Genomic DNA, 18,968 nt, shown 5'->3' with positions numbered 1-18,968 from the left:
TAGAACTAAACACATACAAAAAAAAAACACTGATTAGGGAGAAACAAGAGAAACAAGAAAACAAAGTAAACAAAGGAGAACAAGTGCTGACAGAAGAACATAAGTTAGTAGTAACGCTGTGCAGTGTAATATGGGAGGAGATGGGGTAACATTAAAGGCTGTTATTGCTTTGGTGCACAGGGGCAGCGGCCTGTGCTGTTTCCACAAAGAAAGAGGAAGAACTGCTCATGTGAAGAGTACAACAAGGTGGAGAGGGCAAACTTCATCTCTGAGCTCACAACCCTTCATTCCCTTGCAGATGTACAGTAAACTCATCTTAAATACACACTGATATCTGGTTAATTCATAGGAAGACACCACCACCCCTCCCCCTCTTAGTCGTTGACTCTGGTCAGAAGGCCAAGAAGTCATCTTCAAATGGGCTGACAGTGTTGGGAGTGTTTCCATTGGTGCCATCCCAGTCTGGTTCAATGAGCCAATCTTGGGGGGTCACCCCAATGTCCAGGACCTGGGGGTTAGTACGTGACACTGCCAGTCTGAGGGAAAGAGAAACAACCGTCAACCGTCAACAACAGCTCCCCTTTAAAAGAATGCAAGCAAGCAGAAATTCTTCTATTTTGGTGTGAACCAATCCCATGAAAAGACCAAAACCAGTAATGTACAGGTCTGTTTCTTAATACTCAAATAAAGAGCTTTTTAAAAAAAAAAAAATTAAAAAACAGCAGCTTTTGGTTACAAAAGACAAAATAATCCTGAACAAATCCACTAAAACATTTGGAAACAGCTCAATTCATCACTGCTTTTGGTCTCTTTAAAATGGGACCAATGAGTTCAACACAGCCCTGATTGTTGACAGAGTTGCGCTGAATATGGTCTCAACCAAGCAAAAACAAAACCTCTGCCTGGAAACTGGAATTAGATTGAACAGAGCTGGGATTAAAAGTAAACTGATATTTCCATATTGAGGCAGAAAAAGAAGGAAATTCCCTTCAACCTCCATCAGAATGAAGTGAAATAAAATAGAAGAACCAAGAAGGCATCAGCAGCTCATGTAAACAGTAAAAACTAGCCGTCATTCTGTTTCCTACTCTTATCCTCTCGACCCTCAGGGCTTAATAGCAAGCAGAGCTGTTTCGACTCCCAGCATTCAGTTTTCTGCTGATTTTAATTCACTGCAGCTCAGCCTCTCAGACTCGTTTATGTAACTACACCCTCAGTCTGCTCCGATATGTCTGAAACATCCCTTTCTCTCTGGGATAACAATGTCTGCAGAGTCTGGGTAGAGGTCAGTGGGATTACTTCACATTCACTTCATTTGAGCTGCGGGATAAACGGTGTTGATCCGTAAATGAGTTCAAGTGACCCACTGCTCCACTTTCAGACACGGGAACTGCTGGACAAAAGCCCCGCTGTGTGGAGTGGAGTCGCACCATCCCCACCGCTTCAGCCAAAACACACACTACACATCACAGAGGAGGGTTATCAGACAGACACAGTCATGTTTGTGGTGATGATGAAATGGGTTGAGATAATAACATTTTTCATTTTGACTGAAATTCAATACATCGAATCAAACACAAAATCCATCGACAACAAAGGCATCTGACAGGAAATAAAAGACGGAGGAGGTTGTGTTACCCCGAGTGACTCGCGTCTCTGACCTGTAATCTGGGTTTTCAGGTTTGGAGGTGATTGAATGAAATGGACTGATGTCAGGTTAGTAACTGGGACTACCACTCTATGTAAGGCTTGTGATAACAATTGCTCAACTTTACCTGGAAATGAACCATAGCTATCCAGAGCACAGCTGGAGACACAAACACACAGCAGATTGAGGACAATTTAAAGTTCAGCTATGAAATCATTTCTCACCAACTGTCAAACCTCTACTGAGATTATCCCTTCATTTATATTTTTATATTGTCAGAGAACGGAGGGTTTGCGGTCTGCAGTACACTGAAATCACCAGTAAGTGGCGACATAGAGCCAAGCAGTACAAGTAGGAACTACAGTACAGAGGTAGAGGCAGATTTTGTGTTTTGGGGATGTTTTATTGGGAACAGGGATCAAAGAAAATCACCTAGGATTAATTTCAGATTATTTTAAGACTTTAGAATCAAATATCTCACCTGGAGAAGGCTTCATCCAAACCATCTTCTATTTTCTGCAAGAAAAGCAATCAGTCCTTAACATTAACTCAGGGAAAAGCATGTAATATGTGTGTGGTGCTGGCACAAACAGGGGAAATTTAAAGCAAATCTTTCCAAAAGCTGGAGATCCAAACTGAGTCGGGAAAAATCCAACTCTCAAACTGAGGATGGTCAACATCGGAGTATGAAAGAAAGGGTCATTTGTAAGAGATTCACAGTCAACACAGACAAAGCGAGAGGACGGACTCACCCAGGCAGGATTGTTGTTGGACTCGGAGGTCTGTCTGTGGTTATCCAGCTGATCCTCTCCGATGTTTCCATTGGTCTCCACTGCCACATTCACACTCTTCTCCAAATCCAACAACATATCTGTAGCCACATCTAATAGAAAAGAGATGGAATGACAACTGATTGGTGTTATAATAACAGATCAGAGCAAGACACAGTGCAGCCTCCACACCAGGATGAAGTGACAAGAGGGAGCAGTTAAAAATGATGATGGGGCAGACCATCGTGCCATGTCTGTTTCTGCATCTCTGTGGCAATATAATGTTAAAGCATGCAAAGGTTTTCCATGTCCTTTTATGTCTATAGCCATGAATAAATTGGTTTCACAGTTAGTTAGATTTTAGTTGAAATTGGTTACAATAAATTGTTTCACAAACTGTGCTGCATTGAGCCATGTAATATCTGTGAAAGGCTAAATGCCAACGTCACAAACCTCCAGTTTCAAAAGCAAGGATTACATTCTCACAGGAACAGAGAGGCCAGACGTCTATTAAGCCTGTGTGTCTGCGGGAATATAACTCTTTGACCATGGGACTACAGGCGTAAAATAATTATTTTAACCAGTAAGGGCTGACGAATAAAAGCCTGAAGCACCACATACCCTCTACTGTGAAAAACAAAAAAGGCAGATGTGCCATGGAGGTTTATTTCCCAGCTGATCACGTTCTGTGAACAGTACGTAGAACTAAAGCTGAAAACTTTAGGCCACACAACATGGCTTGTGCTCACAAACTGGACCAATCACCTGTATGTGCTGCCTGAAAGTACAAACACGGGGCCAAAGCCCCTCGTAAAGTTTGTTGTGAGCATAGAGGGTGTTTCTTTAACACCCACAATGAAATTCTGTGGGGAAATTTAAGAATTTTACAAACTGGATAAAATGATGAGCACCACATGTCAGTGAGATTATAAAAAACGACCAGAGGCCTGTGCTACAAAGCAGAATTTTGTCTTATCTAGGAAACTGGGTTACCTGGACATCGCTATGGTAACTTATGCTGCAAACCTACCCTGCTCTCACATTAGAGATCAACAAGTATGAAATCACCTACTGACCAATCAAGCTTCAGAAAATAGTGGATCCCTCAGATCTCTGTGTACGAACAGTAGGAGGGTCTAAAGTTTTAATACTGCCTGAAGTCTGTTTTCCACATGAGCATCAGTAATAAATATAATAAATATAAATTACTGGAGATGGACCGATCCGATATTACGTATCCGTATCGGTCCGATACTGACGTAAATTACTGGATCGGATATCGGAGAGAAATAAAAAAAAAAAAAAAAAATGTAATCCGATCCATTAAATATAAAAAAAAGCACCTCTTGTTTGTTTATTGCCCACTTCGCGCCAGAAAGAGGAAACCAGCGGCTGAACAACAGCAGCACGTTTAAGCTTGATAAGCTGTTGTTAGAATTTATTTAATATTACTTTCTACACCAGGATCTTTTTCTACGCAGCTGACGGCTGGTAACTGTCCAGGGGCGGATCTAGCAAAGTTTAGCCAGGGGGGCCGATAGGGCATGAACAGGGAAGAGGGGGCACAAAGACATACTTTTCTTTCTTATTCTCATTTAAAATGTCTGGCTTTTAATCAATAATTATCTGAATCTTACACCCAAAGTCCATTACTGTATATAATAACTGTTAAGTCTAATATACCCTAGTAAGCTATATTACTTTTTCCTTTGGGAAGATACCATCTGTGCAGTCTGCAGTTCTGTTGAAGGAAGATGTTGAATCTATTTAATTATTTTTCAAAAATAATTTCTTTCTGTGCATTTTTTTTTTCACACTGCATCAAATTAAAGTTGATTACGTCGATTAAGCATCATGAGGTGGAGGTTGGGGGGTGGTTCCCTATTTTTTTTTTTTGCTGGGAGTTTGCAACCCTATTAGTTAGGTTGCTTAAGATTTCTGCTAAGTACTCTTTAAAATACCAGAATAGGGAGGATGGAGCAGGTTTAAGTTTATTAGATTGATCAGTATTACTGAACTATGAAATATTTTGGGTGCAGTGTATTTTTTTTTTTTTTTTTTTTTTTTTTTACATACAGGTATAACAGAATAGCTTTAGTGTTGTTGTTTATTTAAACTTGAGTATGAACTTATACAAAATGCAGCAAGATATTAAAAAAACTGTTTTATTGATTAAAAAACACTATATCGGATTCATATCGGTATCGGCACATATCCAAATTTATGATATCGGTATCGGACATAAAAAAGTGGTATCGTGCCATTTCTATAAATTACTAGATGAAATTTTATGCTTTCATTTTGCAACCAAAAAAGATAAAGAAAACAACTTTGCCAAGTTCCTTTTTTGGTTTTTGACACCATTTGTGAATGACTACATAACACAAATGACCTCATGTGGCTACAGCTCCTTTATGCTTTGCATCTTGTTTTTTTTTTTTTACCTGTCCCTTTCAAACTCCCAAAGCTGTTCGATCTCTCTGAATGAGAACTGCTGCTAGCCTCTCCAGCGGACCCAGACTTTGCTCTCTTCCCTTTCTCTAAAAATCAGATAAGAGGAAACAACACAAGCAGGTCAGGACCTGTTTACAGCACATATCAACATATTTGGTGAAACAAGGACAAACACAGACAGTCTCTTGATAAAAACAACCCCTCCACAGACGGTGCCTATACGCGTGTCATTTCCAGGACTTGAATGGAGAAGTGTGCGATGCCTACCTTCTTTGGACACCTGCCAGAGCTCGAAAGCTACTGTGAAGGCCTGGGCTACTGTTAGCGCCACAGCCTGAGCCTGGAGGACAGGAGAAAAAGACACAAACAGAGGATGAAAAACAGAGCACTAACTTAAAGAAGTCTGCTTCTCTGACTGCTGTTGACCGTCCAAGAAAACTTTGCATGACCATCAAGATAGAACATGTAGTTTACAACACTAAATGCTTTATCTCAGGTAACAAAGTTATATTTATAACATGGACAGCTGTAAAAATGGTTATAAAATGTTGCCATTCAACAGTAATGCTTTATATTTATATGACTGAAAGATGTGAGTACAAAAAAGGATAGCTCTTGATCTCTGTCCACAGTCCGTCATCACTGTCACATAAAAGAAAAAAGGTCACTTTGGGGCTTTAAGTCAAATAATTAATTATTATTTGATTGAATTGCAGACTTTCAGCTTAAATTCAAGGGGTTTAACTGCATGACAATCAACTGTCCAATTACTTTTAAGCCTCTGGAAATGGGGGACTGAATAAAAATGGCTGCAACTGCTGAGCCGTTAATGGAAACTTTTATTAAACCCCTGAAAAGGTGACAGTCTGCACTTCAATCACACTTTACTTCAATCATATTTTGATTATTTCTTTTAAAAATCAAACAATGTATAGAGGAAAAACTACAAAAATGTGTCTTTGTTCAGCACATTATTAACCTCATAAGCTCGCTTTCACTTTAATTTCCCTGCTTTAGTTGGTTTTTTAAAGTGGTCCTCATATACTTCTCTTTATTATTATCTTTTTTAGTTTAAGACCAGCAGTTTTTTTCCAACTTTATGTCATTGTCATGTCATTTTTTTAAAAAAGGTATTATTTTGAACTATGAGTCTTGAAGCACTCCTCTCATTGAGTAGAGGACACAGAGAGGTCATCCCAAATCTCTTCAGAACCCCACTGGTAGATAGAGGAGCACATATTAAGGAAGCAGAGTATTCTCATGTTATCCTGGGAGAAAAAAAAGAGCGGAGTGAGGAAGCAAGTAAGATGAGAGGAAAAGTGCCCTTCTGTTTTCAACACCAAGGAAAAGACAGGAAGACGACAGGAGCTTAACTTCTAGGATTTCCTCTTCGGGATGAAGAGGAAGAGCTATGGTGACAGCAAGACACTCGAGAGAGCCAGTTACAGGACGAATGACGGCTGAATGTGGGTCATTACATCATCAGGAAGGTAATGATCCCCCACAGCCACAGAGGAAGATATGCTAAATATTTGAGTTATTGAGAAACTTTGAATTTAAACTGAAAAGTTAAAAAGTTTGGACACACCTTCTCATTTAATGTCTTTTCTTAATTTTTACTACTTTCTCCATTTTAGATGCAAACTGAAGACATCAAATATATGAAGCCACATATATGGTATCATGTAGCAAAGAAAAAAAAAATATAAATAACTTTAAACATGTCTTTTATTTTAGAGTCCTCGAAGCAGCCACCCTTCGCTTTGTTGACGGTGCAAACATTTGGCCTTCATGATGTAGTCACCTGAAATGGTTTTCACCTCACAGGTGTGCCATGTCAGGGTTCATTTGTGGAATTTCTTGCCTTCTTTATGGGGTTGGGAACCAATCAGCTAGAGAAGTGAAAGTCCATCATTACTTTAAGCACTGAAGGTCAGTCAGCCTGGAATATTGCTAAAACTTTCAATGTGTGCAGTCGCAAAAATCATCAACCAAGCACGACAATGAAACTAGTTCACATGATGACCGCCCAGCCCAGAATAAATTTATCTGAGTCACCAGCCTCAGAAATCACAAGTTAACAGCCACTCAGATTAGGGCCCAGATAAATGCCACACAAAGATCCAGCAGCAGACACATCTCTACATCAACTGCTCAGAGAAGACTGCACAAATCAGGCCTTTGTGTTCAAATAGCTACTAAGAAACCACGACTAAGGAAAAGCAACAAGCAGAGGAGATTTGTTTGGTCCAAGAAACACAAGGAGTGGACATTAGACCAGTGGAAATCTGTGCTTTTGTCTGATGAGTCCAAATTTGAGATCTTTGGTTCCACCTGCAGTGTCTTTGTGCAAAGCAGAAAAGGTGAATGGATGATCTCTACATGAAAGGTTCCCACCATGAAACATGGAGGAGGAGGTGTGATGGTGTGGGGGTGCTTTGCTGCTGACAGTGTTGTGGGATTTATTCAAAATTGAAGGCACACTGAAGCAGCATGGCTACCACAGCATCCATGCCATCCCATCCAGTTTGCGCTGAGTTGGACCACCACTTATCTTTCAACAGGACAATGACCCCAAACACACCTCCAGGCTGAGTAAGGTCTATTTAACCAAGAAGGAGAGTGATGGAGTGCTGCACCAGATGGCCTCCACGGTCACCTGACCTAAACCCAGTTGAGATGGTTTGGGATGAGATGGAGCGCAGAGTGATGGCAAAGGGGCCAACAAGTGCTCAGCATCTCTGGCAAATCCTTCAAGACTGTTGGAAAACCATTTCAGATGACTGGTAGTGTACGTGCTCTAAACTCACCACTTTCCTCTTTGAGCAGAGGTAGGCGTTGCACTCCAGGGTTCCATTCAGGGTGTTTTGTGCGATATAAGCAAAGACTTTATCGTGTAGTTTATCCACCGTGCAGTAGGATATCCTGCAGACCAGAGACAACAGGTTAGACAAACAGCGTACAGAGATCCAACGCTTTTTTTTTTGACAGCACAAATACGCTCAAACTTTCCAGAAGCAAGAATGAGATTTACACAGAAAGACTAAAGAAAAAAAAAAAAACAGTTGAAGACGGATTGACCTGCCGTGTTAGTATGTTTTTGTCAAAGATTAATACAATGTTGATTTTTTTAAAAATGAGTAAACACTGGCAACCCCTCAGCCTCCTAGTACACACCCCTATACTGGACCTTTAGGTCACGGTACCGACACTGGAACCCGTCTGAGACTTTCATATGTGACTTTTTGGTTTCAATGACACCCACCAAGGAGAATCTATTTCAAATTACTTAAGTGATGAAATAAAATTACAAAACCAGTCATTCTACACATACCTGTATATGGACACGTTTTCCAGGAGTTTATTTGTTGAGCTGTCATGTAGGACAATTCCCTGAGGAGAAACCTTAAGAGTGACCTTCTGAGGTTTCTTCCCACTGGCTTTAGCCTGTCATGGGGAAAATAACGCAGCGGAAACTGATGATTGTTTTATGACCGAAATGCAAAACGTCCGCACACTGCTTACATACTACTCAGCTCTTCTACAATGTCTATTTCCGGTGGTACGCTAGAGACAACATTGTACATTATTAATCACCAGACACTTTCAAAAAACCCTACATTTACTATTTATCAGGATTTAGTGCGAGGATGTATGGAAACAGGCACAGTAAGATACAGAGAGCAGCTTTAAACTAAATTTGATCCAGAGTTTATAAACATGCAGACGGTGGTGAGGACATGATGAAAGCCTTAATGTCAGTATGTTTGTGAAATTTAAGAGAGCTTAACAATTTTAAGAAAAAAATAATGATAATAATTAAAGTGGTAGTCTTAAAAGCCACTGGATTGTTTTTCTTACACTGCTGTTGTTGATTTTGGCAGGAAATCAAAGCAGAGCAGTCAAAAGTGGAGATAATGTAAACTGTGAATGAGCGATCTCTGACCGTGGCAACAATCCTCTTTACAGCAGCTGCTGACAGCTCCTCTCCTTTGGGTTGGTCCACCAGTGTCATGCCAAGATGTCGAAGATTAAAGGTCATGCCCTCTAAGATTGTCTCCCGCGTGTCTGTCCAGTTCTCTGGGAGCTCTGCGGAGAAGAGCGGGAGCGGCCGATACTCTGATCAACTGTAACGACGTTCTTGTCAAACATCAAGCGTTGCAAACATCAAATATTTATCTGCTTTTTCCCAGGGTTCATGTTCCAAAATAAATAAGGCTCGTGCAACATTCAAAGACTTTGAGAAAAACACAAATCAGAAGAAATGTAAACAGTCTGTGTTGAACTTAGAGTTGGCCCACTTCATGTGCTCCCTCGCTGAAGAGGAAAGGCAAAACAGGGTATCTAGGTCAGAGGTGCTGAGGCGTAAAGTAAATATTTCATCTTCCAAATAGCTTATAGGGCTCGACAATAAAAAACATGAAGAGTTTGGAGCAAGTTGTACATGCACTGTGACACGCTGTGATAAGAGGAAAGCGTGGTAACATCAGCGATCTCTCCAACAGCATGAATCATGTGTCGTTCTCAAAGTGCATTACTGTCTCCATTTTTAAAATTTCCCTGAAAAAGACTGTTTAAAGTGTAACTACTGAAGGAACAGCTTCTACCTCTGTGTGATTTCTTATCAGGTTTTGTGTGGCGCTGGCCGACCCTGAACCTGTAATACTGTTTGCACTTTCATCAGAGGGAAAAAAAAAAAAAGGGGGGGGGGGGGGGGGGGGGGGTGAAGGAAGGGGGAAAAAAACTCAATCCACCATTATTACCTAGAACTTCACCCTCCTAACCTTTCCCTCCTCTGGGATGTAGTACATACCACACAGTCATGCTGGTACATATTCACACACATACATTTTGAATGCAGACTACACAAACTGGACCAAGAGATCTTAAGATCTTAAAGTCTTAGAAGGAAACTCAATGTGATTTTCCGTCACATGTACACTGTTATAAAAACAGGTGTTCATATTAACACAGCCAAAGCACGTGTGAAAGCGTCAGATATCATCATCATCGTTATCATCAGGCCGTTATTTATAGTAACAATATCGGCTACAAAATAATCAAACAAAGCGTTTAAGTACAGGGACTGCAGAGCATCATTAGCTGGAGTTTATGTTAACAGTGCCAAGAGATCCAAAGTTGGGAAAGCAGAATCACGCCTGAGACAAAAGGCACTGGTGGGCACCATGGTGATAAGTAGAGTGAATTTGGGTTAACTAGTTCCCACTTCAGACCCACGTCAACAAAGCAAAACTCAAGGAGGAACACCACAGACTCTAGGAAGACATCCTAGCAGGTGTAGAGGAAGAGGAAATTGGCAGAACACTGGGGCTCTGGCAACGAGGAGCATGAACAAGATGGGAGGTATCCTGCAGTACAGGATCACCTGGGGAAACATCATGCATGCAGACTTAAAGTGGGTCCTGTTCCTGGTGCAGGCAGTGCATGAAGTTTGGTGAAAGAGTGAGACACCCTCCTGCACCCTTTGCTCTGGAAGAGGCTCTTTGGAACATCTTCTCAGCAGCTGCCCAAAGGCTCTGGGGGATAGCAATACCAAGGTGCTGAAGGCAGAGGCAGGTAGCCTCAGTCATCAATACCAGCAAACACCATCAAGTCAAGTCGATTTGTGTAAGCAACTAAAGCTGTCAGGGCACGCTGTCAAAATATCACTTAATCATCACCTCTGAGGCCTCAAAACAGCTGGAACACAGGCTAGAGGACGTTCCAAGAGCAGACAGAAGACACTGTTTGTTTATTTATTTATTTTACCTTGTGCTTTTGTTTTCTTATTTTTCTTCGTATTCATTGTTCTTTAATGTATTTTATTCTATTGTTAAGTGAAAGTTTGAAAGGCGCTTTCAAATAAAAATTGATTATTATTACTTTTCAGCATGCCTACTCTGTAACGTTCCTGACGCAATTGGTTGTTATAAGAGTGGCCAAGAGGAGGCCTATTCAATCTATGTGTAAAGCAGCTGATCATATGAAGAACGCTCCCAATCTTTTACGTCACACAGAGCTAAGTGTAGAAAGAAAAACTGAGCTTGTACAAACGCTGACCCTATTTAACATGAGCGTCCATCACTGTCAGAAAACAATAATATACAAAAGCATAATAGGCCACCTGGAAATAGCTGAAAACAAATTTAATTTTCATAACAAATAAGTTCAGCTTCTCTTTTGGTAAACATTTCATGTTTCGCTCATTTTATGAGAGAAGTGGAATCAGAGAGTCTTTGAAACCTATGTTGAAATGTAACCAGGTCAAAAAGTCTACAACACACTGATTACTGAGAAAATCCTTTCTCAGTATCCACGACTGCCTCCTATAAATGTGTTACATTAAGTAATAAATTATAGTGAGTGGAAAACGTAACAAATGTAATGCTAGTAACTGCAGATATTAATGTTTTCCATTTTAGACATCAAAACATTTAATTTACACAAAGAAGAAATGGATCCTTTTAGTGGTTCACTGACGCAGGTTTCAGTGCATGTTTTCCACTGACAGTGTTGGAGAGCTAATATTGAGCTTGTAATAAAGAACCTGTTCTGGTTTTCAGTTTGTTTCACCAGCAGCAGAGACTGTACCAGGCACCAATCAGCCCAAGAATGCAGAAGGCTTTGACGATAAAAGGTCAGCAACCGTTATACGTCAAAGGAAACAGCTGTGTGCACGAGTCAACTGAGAACAAGAAAAACCAGGTGACCTGCTACTAACATCACACCCGTATGTGGCAAATAATCACTTACTGGTTTCTCACTGTAGTATTGGGGGAAGTGTCTTGGTATAATGTGAGAAAGATAAGAAAAAGAGGAGAAAAAAATTGGAAGACAAAGCCTCAGTTTTCAGCTCTATAGATATCCATTACATCCAACACTGATGGATGAGTAGCCATTTAATTTGTCAGAGTGCAAAATAACTCTTAGTTGCAAACTGTGACAACAATGGTGCTGATCCAGAAAGGTCCAACTGACAGGCAATTTGCATCCTGGCTGATTTGTGTGTCTACAACAAACACTGGATCACTGGGGAAACCACCAACTGTGGTCCTACAACTCTGGACTCCTCCAGTGCCAAATTATCTTTTTCTCAGCCTCTGCTGCCTTTTCACTTTCCTCCCTCCTTCACTGATCTACGCCTGCACGCCTCTCAAATTATTATACACAGAGTCCCAAATTCACCAGAGTTTATGTTTGGGATTCTAATAATGTGGGGAAAACGTAAACACATTAGTGAGAGTGTGTCAATTTGGAAGTCTCTGCAGATGCAAAGTCGAGTAAATTAGGGGCAGAATGCATCTGAAATGTTTATCAGTGAAAGACCTGATGTGCCAAGCAAGGTCTTTAAACCTAGACAAAATAAGGTGAGATAAATTTTTAGTCCTACTGCATTCTCATCGCTTTCAGAAAAGCAATGCTTCTTCATGGTTAAAGGGGGGGGGGGGGGGGGGGAAGCCCACTACACATTGAGGACACACCCCTCCTAATGAGTTTGTTCAGCTTCCTGTCTGTTACATTGGCCAGTTCCTAAACCAGTTACACACATTTGGCTCAAATAGTCACACACTGTTTCTCCCATAATAGGGCAGCTATGGAGAAGCATGTTCATTTGATTTTATTTTGAGAGGATCACATTGTAAAATCAGAAGGAGACGCTTCCTGTATACAACAGCAGCAGTCTGCTCTTCATACAGCAGCTAAGTGGTCACAAGCAGGATTATGATAACATATATAAATACATATTTGCTTTCCACTGTTATGATAGGTTGTACACATTTGTGTTTTATTGTGAAACTTTTTATGATTTTTACCTATGAAAAGTGCGACATAATTCTTTTAATTTAAGTACTTATATTATACAGAGAGTTTCAATCCTGAGGGTGCTGTGGAGTAGAAGTGGTTCTTGTGTATAAACTCACAGTGAAGGACAACCTTCTGATTGGTGGGCTACGCTCACATTAACAAACAGGGTTGCCTGTTGAGTGTATGAAGCAGACTTAGCCACATAGCAAGGCTTTCTTTGCATTAGCTTTGCTCAACAAAACCTAAACCCTCTATGAGAGGTAACAGGCATCACAGCGGTGGCTATCAACCTTCTCTGTGGTTCGTTAAACTTTTTTCGACAAAATGGACCAATCGGGTTCTGTCCACTTCAGTCAAGTGGAACATGAATAAAATAAAATAAAAAATTAAAAGTCAGCTACTGCCTGTAAAGCTGTCATATGTTAAACCTGACTTTAAACAAGATTCTGAAAAACTGCATTCAGGTGAGATACTGTCCCAAGAAGATGTCACTTCAAACAGAAGTGTTTGACTGGCTCAACATCCATTGTTGCTTATATCTCAAACACAGTTCTGCAGTGGTCAGGTTGGCAGACTGTCATCACGAAAATTCATACATGGGAAAATATGCAATACCATTTTGAAATAAATGGGGAAAACTGTGATAAATTGATGAGACATATTTTTTTTAATTAAAATTTTACATTAAAAAAGTAGTATAATACAAAAAACATCATCGAAGAGAGCATTTTTAAATTGTCTAACTATTGCAAAATAATACAGTATCATTACTTTTAGGTAAATGTGTATGACAAATATTTTAAGATTGTCAGGTAGCTTAAAAAAACAACAACAACAAAACAACAACATTACTTTCAGGCTGTAGTGTTGTGCTTCTACTGACGTTCCCATATGTTCGTTGCAGGTCAAATAGAGTGGTACAGTAGGTTGCTACTGTTTTCCATCTAGTTGATGACAGACTTTTTTCAGCTTCATTTTGAGACTTTAAGAGAAACCTAACTCTTTTTACAGACCATTAAATTGTTTATCCTGTTAAAATAACACAGTCTAGTAACATTAGTCACAGGCAGGACTGATGACGCTGGCTGTGCAGCTCTAGCATTAATGTTACTGTTTTATTACTAGCCATAGCCGCTAGCCACTACCTTAATGATAACAACATAACAGTTAAACAGCTAACGGGTAAAGTTTAGCCATTAAATATATCATAGTAGAATAAAATATAATAAAATTTAAATAATTACATAAATGTGGTGCAGAACCTGCCATAGAAGTTTGGGATTTCATGGAAGACAGACAGTAACATTGTAAAGGAAAAAGGAGCCATGGATTTTTAAATGCAAACATCACCGCTAAAAGAAATGCAGCACAACTGATCAGCGCCGTTGCATTCACATCAAATGCCACATGCTGAATCTCCAACTTCAGCCTCATGGCGTTCCGGATGATTTTAATACAAGTCATATTTATTCATCAAAAAGTCCATTACAGCCAGTTTAGAGCAACCACAGAAATACAGCTGCAGAGAAAACTAGTCAGAGCTAAAGAGTGGCACCTGTTGGAGAGGATCCTGGAAAAAGGGGTCTTCAACACAAACAAATAAACTTTGGGGGTCCCCTTAACACTGTTGGCATAGGCCGTCTAAGCCAGGGCAAAAGAACAGAGAAGATGAAGTCTTAGCTAGATAAGATGAATGTATTTCTCCCAACACAAACTTATGGTGAGAAAACAGAACATGCAAAGAGGCATACAAGTGACGTGACATAGGTGGATCACAACTTTTCTATACACGGTTCATCTAAATGAATCATCCGATTACAAAAAGCTTTTTTTTTTTTTTTAAAGTAATGGTCACAGAAACCTAAAATTTTAAAATACATGGCTGAATATAAAGTTTTACATACGACACTTACAATGTTCGGCAAGCACTTAAGGTGCGTCCCCCGGATGCATGGCACATGTCCAGATGATAGTCAAGCTGTCTGGAGTCACTGCAGCCACTGCTGTTGTTACTCTACCTACTGGCATCCATGGGAAACTCACGAATCCGCTCTTTCTAACAGCATGCCTTTCAATCGGCACTCTGAAATCTGATCATTCTTTTTGATACACCCTGTACTAAAGGCAAGCGAGTACCAATGACAGAGAAGGTTACTGGTGATTGACATATGACAGGTTAACAAATATAATAGAGTACCTAAAAACAAAAATCAACAGCGAGAACGCAATGCATGCTGAGTTAATCAATTCCTCTATTGACACCCTTTTAGCCTATAGAATAATAATAATAAAAAAAAACAAAAACAAAAAAAACATCACGGCAGCAGCTGAACTACCAGTATCCTAAAACCAACTGGTGAAGTCACAGTAACTATGACCATCTTTTTATGTACAGTTTGTAATACAGTCTCATTAATGGAAATGATGCCTGGGTCCTCAGGTGCTCGAGCCCTGTACTGCATTCACCTGACCCAAAGTAATCCCTACCCCGAGTACATGGAAATGTAGGACGATTCTGATGAAGGCAACGTCAGACCTAAAAATCCAGCATGAATGATATGGGTCAGTGCTGGTGAAGAATGCGTGCCCTGCAGCCAGGTAATCTATGACCAAACTTCAATACTCTACTTCTACGACAAGTGGGTCAGTAGCCACATTTACAGGAAGCCATTAATTCCACGAACAATCAGAATAGCCCACTTCCAGTCGGAACGGCTGCCACAGACATACAAACAACTCAGGCAGAAGAAACTCGCACTGTGGAAAGTGTCTGCCAGATGTAATACAGCCAGATATCACCTCTCCACTGACAGCTGGGAAGATGTAAGATTAACATCTCAGCCTCATCCATTAACGCAGTAATGTGCAGGCATAATATGGAAGTGTCCATCTCTAATTTCTGCGGCGTTGCCTTTTCCCTGGTGAGCAACTAAGGTTACACACAACAATGCAGTGTGTTTATGTTATCCACCCTGTCACTCTCTAATGTCTCTGCAGATGTGACAGTAGCCTTTCTGGAATTTAAAAAGAAAAAAGGAAAACAAAAGAGCAGCAGTATGACTTGAAGCCAACAGGGGCAGTGCACAGACTTGCCCCGCAGCATTCCTGGCTTGTCCTCTTGGTTACAGGCTGTGGACTTTTCATGCTTTGGAAGCCACACGGTCATTCCCCCCACCCCACAACTTCACAGGCAGGATCAAGTGAGATTTAGCTTACAAAGTGGCCCTTGAGTCCTACAATGGGTGCCAATTCCTTCTTAAAGGAGCTTTATGTTAATGCTGCTGCATGTGACTGCTCCTGCCCTGGCAAAGTGCTCTTCAGCAACATACAATGGGGGAAATATAAATATAATAAGATCTCGTGCTGACGATGACCTCTGAACTTCCTCTGGCAGGGTTGGCGGAAAGAGGGAGGTGGGATTATCAAGAAATCCAAAAATACCTTTTTAGTTAGCGAAACACAAAGCAAAAGAAGTAGTTGGTGTAATTCCCACCTGAGTAAAAGACCGTGAGAAACACACAAAAATCAGTCTTGAAACACGTGAATAATCCACGAGAAATGGCACAAATTAGAAATAAAACTTCTAATTAGTTTTGTTGTTGTGGTTCATTTTAAAATAACTTGAATTCCCGGAAAATTCCTGCACCATGATAAACCGCATTGCAAACAGTTACTCATCCTCCGCAGGAAGAAACCGCTGTATGTTTCCCCAGAACAGAAACACTAAGCGGGAGAAACTATTTACCTTTACCCTCCTTTGACAAACTAAAAGAGACGTAACTGCTCAAGCTAAAGAAAAAAAAGAGATGTCAAACTCCGTCTTTACCACCCGCTGTGACAGCCGACAGCACAATACGTCGTTTGTGAAACAGAAACCAAAGTTTGGTCAAGTTAACCTATAAATGTCTTAATTAATCACTATTTGTCACAGAAAAAAAAGGTAAATTGGGTACAGGCAAAGTAAACTGCGGCTAGGCGGAATTTTAAATTTGTTGCTAACGGTAAAAAAAAAAAAAAAGAAGGTATTACCTTTTATTTTTTATGTTTTTTTTTTATTTTCCTTTGGCTAATTTAACGAGTATTTCTTACTTCTGTGTTTGCTGGCAGTCCACGACTGTTTCGCCATACTTGGGCTCCGGATAATAGCTCTTCCAGCAGACTTGAGGGCATCCATGTCGGTGTGTTGAAGTGCAGAGAGTCGGTGAAGTTCCCCGAAGTGTTCCAGGAGAAATGTTGACCGGACTGCTGATGGGGAGAGAGGATGGACCTGTGGTGCCTTCCAGTGCACTCAGAAATCCCGGTGTTGTGTCAAAAAGTCATCGCCTGCCAAAAACTTTCCGTGTGTTTCTTATATGTAATATTTTTCCTACAAAGGGGGTTATATATAAAATTAAAATTACCTGTTTTTCAAGTATCTGCATAACTCTGTGTTATTGTACTTACATTATAACCAATCCGGTCCCTTTTGTGCACTTAAAATATGTTTACACAACTATTGTTATATTTGTTGCAATTTCTGCTGTCCTCTTAGGCCAAAAAATATTTTTAATGTCAACGAGGTTTTTTTTTTAAACTGGATAAGTCCGGCTTCTACCTTGTTACAGGAATGTTGATTGTGGCTCAAGATGACTTGATATCATTTCACTTATATATAGAAATTTAAATACGAGCAATCATTTTTTGCACAACACTGACTTTACTACAGAGGAGTGGTGCTGCATTTGAGTTACATGGGACATTACGTGGTATCTGAAAGGATGCTAAATAAATAATTTAAAAAAGAAGAGCCACATAAATATGACCAAATCAGAACCTCAACTATAGCTTTCAGGACACAATTTTAAAGAATGCTCTTACAGTATAAACCCAGAATTGGCAGACTGCCCGTATAACAACTTGGTTAGCAAAATGCATTTATAAACTATACAGGCACAATAGACAGGCATGTCTGCTAATCAGTGCTAAATAACAGACAAGTAAATCTCTAGAATTTCATTCACTAAAACTGAAGCAATTACAGATTTCATTCTTGACATATCTTAAGATGATGATAAGAAGAAGTAGTTTCTGTTTTTTTTTTCTTTCCTATTTCTGTTTTCGTTGTTCCTATTTCCGCTGTGTTTTGTGTGCTTTTTCAGCGTTTTGCTTATTGCTGGTGTTTTCTTAAGTTGCAGTCCGTTTGGCCTCTCAGGGCCACCATAAGAAGTGTAACCTTAACATCGTCTGTTTTCTCTGCAGGATAAAGAAATGTTGCTCTAGTAATGAAATCTCTCAGCACAACTCTTAAAAATATATATGCACTTATAAATTGATTGTATACATTGTATTGTGTGCAATGGATACAGAGCGTATTTCCTTTGTATCCATTATTATTTCCATCCATCCATCCATCCATCCATCCATCCATTCGCTTCCGCTTATCCTTTTCAGGGTCGCGGGGGGCGCTGGAGCCTATCCCAGCTGTCATAGGGCGAAAGGCGGGGTACACCCTGGACAGGTCGCCAGTCTGTCGCAGGGCTAACACACAGGGACAGACAACCATTCACACTCACATTCACACCTAGTGACAATTTGGATTAATCAATTAACCTATCCCCACAAGCTGCATGTCTTTGGACGATTATTATTTCCATTTATTAAAAAAAACAAAACTCAAAACAAATCTATGTAGTAGATGGTGGAGAAAAGGAACATTTCCATCATTAATTTAAAAAAAAAATTACCTAATTACTTTGGAGTACCATGAATAACCTCCTTCGCATTTTCCAAAGCTGTGCAGCAGGGCTGAATTGGAGTCTTTGCCTAATTCTGGGCCTTATGTTTGACCCCCCTGGTCTACCTTATGAGTGAATGAAGCTTATATCAGGTTACATGGGAGGGGGGGGGGGGGGGGGAGACAAAAACAAACAAACCAAAAAAAAAAAAAACAGAGTAGGCATTTACAAATAGCACCTGAAATCACCATTGAATTATAGGGCATGTGTTTTTTGTCTAAGTTCAGACATAACAACATGAACAAAACAAATAAACCCAGATTAAAGGTTTGGGAGGTGTCAGCAAGCTCAAGCTACTGCTTTAAATGAGTGTGAATAGAAAACAGCACATACAAATTACAAGTCTCACAAGTTTCGATATTTTCCTTGAGAATATTGACTGGTACGTTTTCTTGTTTACTCTGCAAATTCTGCAGATCACACTGTCCCCATGTTGTGATAAGTTTTATGTAAAAGGCCTGTGAAAGTCCACACACAGAACATGACACGTACACAGACTCAACAGCTTTGCGTTGC

At 40.1% G+C, this 18,968-nt stretch overlaps 1 protein-coding gene across 2 annotated transcripts; it reads right to left on the bottom strand.

Moving 5' to 3' along the window:
* Positions 1-241: 241 nt before the first annotated feature.
* On the bottom strand, positions 242-16,954 carry ldlrap1a (low density lipoprotein receptor adaptor protein 1a). Of its 2 annotated transcripts, XM_080862590.1 has the most exons (10): positions 16,768-16,954; positions 8,819-8,961; positions 8,207-8,319; positions 7,683-7,797; positions 5,140-5,212; positions 4,863-4,958; positions 2,401-2,531; positions 2,130-2,164; positions 1,776-1,807; positions 351-536 (listed from the first exon to the last, which is right to left on the bottom strand). In XM_080862590.1, exons 1-10 carry the CDS (start codon positions 16,850-16,852, stop codon positions 490-492), a joined length of 870 nt encoding a protein of 289 aa, XP_080718716.1. In that variant the 5' UTR covers positions 16,853-16,954; the 3' UTR covers positions 351-489. The 2 variants fall into 2 exon arrangements, with proteins under 2 accessions (XP_080718715.1, XP_080718716.1); XM_080862589.1 differs by lacking the exon at positions 1,776-1,807 and having other exon boundaries at positions 242-536; positions 16,768-16,942.
* Between the last annotated feature and the right edge of the window lie 2,014 nt (positions 16,955-18,968).

This window comes from Rhamphochromis sp. 'chilingali' (assembly GCF_963969265.1).
Source record: "Rhamphochromis sp. 'chilingali' genome assembly, chromosome: 17".
NCBI lineage: Eukaryota > Metazoa > Chordata > Actinopteri > Cichliformes > Cichlidae > Rhamphochromis > Rhamphochromis sp. 'chilingali'.
The sequence above is the reverse complement of the archived record's forward strand: the minus strand, read 5'-3'. Positions and strand labels throughout refer to the sequence as shown.

Bases quoted from the DNA above. Each gene is read 5' to 3' on its own strand.
- ldlrap1a (XM_080862589.1), bottom strand. From the start codon at position 16,852: ATGGATGCCCTCAAGTCTGCTGGAAGAGCTATTATCCGGAGCCCAAGT. The intron at 8,962-16,767 runs GTAAGAAATACT...TCTTCTCCGCAG, and splicing joins GACTGCCAGCAAACACAGAA to AGCTCCCAGAGAACTGGACA. The intron at 537-2,129 runs GTGAGATATTTG...TCTTTCCCTCAG, and splicing joins TTGGATGAAGCCTTCTCCAG to ACTGGCAGTGTCACGTACTA.